This window comes from Leucoraja erinacea, chromosome 9 (assembly GCF_028641065.1).
Source record: "Leucoraja erinacea ecotype New England chromosome 9, Leri_hhj_1, whole genome shotgun sequence".
Lineage (NCBI taxonomy): Eukaryota > Metazoa > Chordata > Chondrichthyes > Rajiformes > Rajidae > Leucoraja > Leucoraja erinaceus.
Genome location: NC_073385.1, coordinates 33223438 through 33227443, shown reverse-complemented (window position 1 = coordinate 33227443; position 4006 = coordinate 33223438). Strand labels below are relative to the sequence as shown.

At 43.6% G+C, this 4006-nt stretch overlaps 1 protein-coding gene across 1 annotated transcript; it reads left to right on the top strand.

The window, feature by feature from the left end:
• The first annotated feature begins 252 nt into the window (after window positions 1–252).
• On the top strand, window positions 253–2329 carry LOC129699943 (uncharacterized). Its single transcript, XM_055640042.1, has one exon. The coding sequence runs from the start codon at window positions 275–277 to the stop codon at window positions 1898–1900; it is 1626 nt and encodes a 541-aa protein (XP_055496017.1). The 5' UTR covers window positions 253–274; the 3' UTR covers window positions 1901–2329.
• Window positions 2330–4006: the final 1677 nt, after the last annotated feature.

The following is a 4006-nucleotide window of genomic DNA, read 5'->3' as shown; positions in this document are numbered from 1 at the left end:
ATATTTGAGTGCCAGTAAGAAGAGGAGTGTAGCCAAGGCAAAGAAGGCCGAAGCAGAAAAGGAGAAAGGTGCATTAGATAAGTATTTCAGCAAAACCGTCTCAGAAAATGCAGAAGAGCAAGTGGAGCCACAACACAATGAAGATGGTGACACTGAAGGAAGCCAGTCTGAAGAAGTTATGCAAGACGATCAAAGTGGGAATTTATTCACTGTAAGTGAGATCGGCCATTTTGAATGTGTTGAATTTGACAAACAAGGAAACTTGCCTGTTGACATGACTGCTGGTGCTTCTGAGGCAAGGGAGAAGGGGAATTCAAAATCTGCCAGTTATGTAGAATTAACAGATGATCCTGCACCATGGCCAGATATGATGAATCAGAGTGTCAGGGACTATTTAGTGAAAAAAGGACCACCTACAATTATAGTAGAATTTTTCCCCAAGAATGACAGTGGATCACATTTTTCAAAATTTCACTGCAAAAGAAAACTGCCCAATGGTGAAATTGTAGAACGTCCATGGCTAATATACTCTGTACCAAGTGATAAAATTGTCTGTTACTACTGCAAGCTTTTTGATAATAACGCAGCAATTGCACTTGCAAGTTGTGGTTTTAATAACTGGCTAAACATTCATACAAGACTAGCTGAGCATGAGAACTCCAAAAAGCATTTGCAAGCTATGCTCAGTTGCTGTGAACTACAGCAAAGATTATCTACTGAAAAAAACTATGCTAAAGTGGTAGAAAAACTAATCAGACAAGAAGCAACACGCTGGCATCAAGCGTTCCGGGGATTTGAGGAACACATAGGAACACCACATAATGTAAATTTCCTTGGTGTTATTGATTTGCTCGGAAAGTTTGATCCAGTAATGCAAGATCATCTGCGAAAAATCCAGAATAAGGAAATACATGATCATTATTTAGGAAAAGGAATCCAGAATGAGCTTATTAATATAATGGGTCACGTTGTTCTACAGGAAATCATTTTGCGAATCAAGGCTGCTAAGTATTTTGCAATAATTCTCGACTGTACTCCTGACATCAGTCATCAGGAGCAAATGTCAATGGTAATTAGAAATGTAGCTGATGGTGTACAATCAAATGCTCTAGCAGGAGTATATGAACATTTCATCAAGTTTATAGTGGTGCAAAGTAGCACAGATGAACATTTGTACAACACCCTTCTACATGAACTTGAAACATTAGGGCTGGATGCTGATAATATCCGTGGACAAGGGTATGATAATGGTGCCAATATGAAGGGACACACCTCAGGTGAGCAGGCACAACTTCTACAGAAGAATTCAAGAGCTTTCTTTACACCATGCGCATGTCACAACTACAACCTAGTTTTGGGGGACATGGCCAAAACATGTCCAGATGCAATGACTTTCTTTGGAACTCTGCAGTGTATTTACACCATTTTTGCATCATCCACTAAAAGATCGACTGTTTTTAGAAAACATGTGACAGGGCTGTCTCTAAAACCTTTCTCTGAAACACGGTGGGAATGTAGAATGGAAAGTGTCAAAGCTGTACGGTACCAAGCTGCTGAAGTTTGTAATGCACTAGAAGAGGTAGTAGAAAACACTGATGATGCTCAAGCAAAAAGCGATGCTGAATCGTTAGTCAGTCAAATGGGAGATTACAACTTTCTGGTCTCATTAGTTTTCTGGCACTCCTTACTCTTTCAAGTAAATTTTGTGAGTAAAGAACTTCAGAGTGATACCATGGATGTTGCTACATGCCTTTCTTCATTTCAAAAGCTATGGTTAAAGACATACAGTGAAAAAGGTTTTGATGAAGCCTTGATTGATGCTAGTGAACTTGCCAAAGACCTAGAGCTGAGCCTGGATCCAAGACCTTATGTGCTTATGCAAAAAAAGGAAATTATTTGATTATGAACCTGCAGATGAACCTTTTCCAGATGCAAAAACAGCCTTCAGAGGGCAATGTTTTAATCAAGTGTTAGATAAAGCACTGCAAACACTTGAGCCACGGTTTGAACAAATGAAAAAGTATCAAAATGTATTTGGATTCTTGTGCAATTTTCAGGACCTGTCCAAGGCCACCATAAGAAAATGTGCAGCAGATCTGGAAGTGGCATTGACAGAGGTCAAGCTGGGACAGAAAAAATATCAAGTTAAAACCACAAAACTGGCTAATATAGATGGATACATGCTTTGTGCAGAAATGGAGGCACTAAAGCCAATTCTGCCACCAGAGATTCAAACCCCCATGAAAATGCTTGAATTCCTTGCTTGCAACAACAGGTCTGCCGCATTTCCAAATTTATTTATTGCTCTTCGGATTTTCTTGACAATCCCAGTGACTGTGGCATCTGGAGAAAGTTGTTTTTCCAAGCTGAAACTGATCAAAACTTACTTGAGATCATCAATTCAGCAAGAATGTTTGAACAGTTTGGCAATTATGTTTATTGAATCTGAAATTAGCAGGAGTTTAAACTTTGACAACATTCTAAAAGACTTTGCAGAGAAAATGTGGTAAGTTAATTTCTTTGAGCTAAATGTTTTTAAATACCATATTTCACGGCAATGAAGGCACTATTTTTTGCCCAAAAATAAGGCACGAAAATGTACCTGCATCTTGGAGGCTGAAGGTTAGGTTGTTAGCCAAGAAAGATAGACTTGGTTATCCCTCAGTACAGCAACATTGTTCTTGATGTTGCTGTACTGAGGGATAGCCAAGTCTATCCCTCATTGCTAGCAGCTGATGGGAAGCAGCTATAAAGTGGGAAGTGGCTGTAAAAGGACAGCGCTGCTGGGGAAGGGAGGGGGGGGGATAGTTCCTTTCACAGCGTGTGGGCAGTCTGGCCAGGGGTAAAGTTGCGGGGAGGGCAGGAGCGTTGAGAAGGAGGGGGTCGGGGATCATGCCAGCATCCAGCTCAAGAGTGGGTCAGCGGGCGATGGATAACAGGACAGCGAACGGTGGAGCTTACTCCATATGTCAGTGCGAGTAACCTCAATTGGTGCCTTGCTCGCGCTGACACAGGAGTAAGCTCCACTGCCCGCTGTCCTGTTATCCATCACCCGCTGACCCACTCCGCTCTATGATCTTTGCTCTTGAGCTGGTCCCCTCACTGTTCAGATGGAGAACACTTCCAGAGGTGAGCGGGCTGGCAGAATGCACTGAGATGGCAGTCTGTTCCGCTGTCCGGCCCCGGCGGCCGCTCATAGCCACACGCGTTGCTTCCCTCCCCGGCCACAATGCAGTGGCTCCACGCCCGGAGCACCACGACAGCGGTGAGTGAGTGGGTTACTGGCATGAACCCCGACCCCCTCCTTCTCAACGCTCCTGCCCTCCCCGCAACTTTACCCATGGCTAGACTCCACACACGCTGTGAAAGGAACTCTCCCCCCAATTGGTCCCTTGAACAAGTATTGTCATTCAATAAGATGACAACTGATTCAACTTGTCCTGGTGTGCTCCTGTTTTTCCCACCATCTCTCCACCTGCCGTCACCCTCCACCTCCCACCCATTCAGTAATTCAGAAAGAAGGAGATTTTGAAGCCTTGGGCAAATTGAATTGTTACTTCTTTTATTTTTATTTTTTATTTTTACGGAGAGGAGAACAATCTGTGCATGCGCGGTTTAAGATTTTTGAAAAGCCGACTGACTGCCCACCCTGAGTAATAACTCATGACACGTGCCTGAATATGACTAATTTACAATTATATATTTCTATTTCTATTTCTATGCAAATTGTTCCCAATTGGGTCCCGCACCTTCTAAGGCTGGCCCTGCCCCTGGGACATGGAGATGGCCGGACAAGGAGAGGACAGCGACATTGGTTCGCGGGAATGACTCAAGTACATTGAGTATGCAGGGACTGAATTTGAGCCCACCACAGGGTGTGGACTTGCCATCGGATCCAATTCCTTGCCTGGGATCGATGCTCCAACTGCAGCCTGCGGACTTTAACATCAAGGAGCTTGCAGTCTCTGGTAAGAGACTGACGTCGGGAAGTTCCAAAAGCCGCACA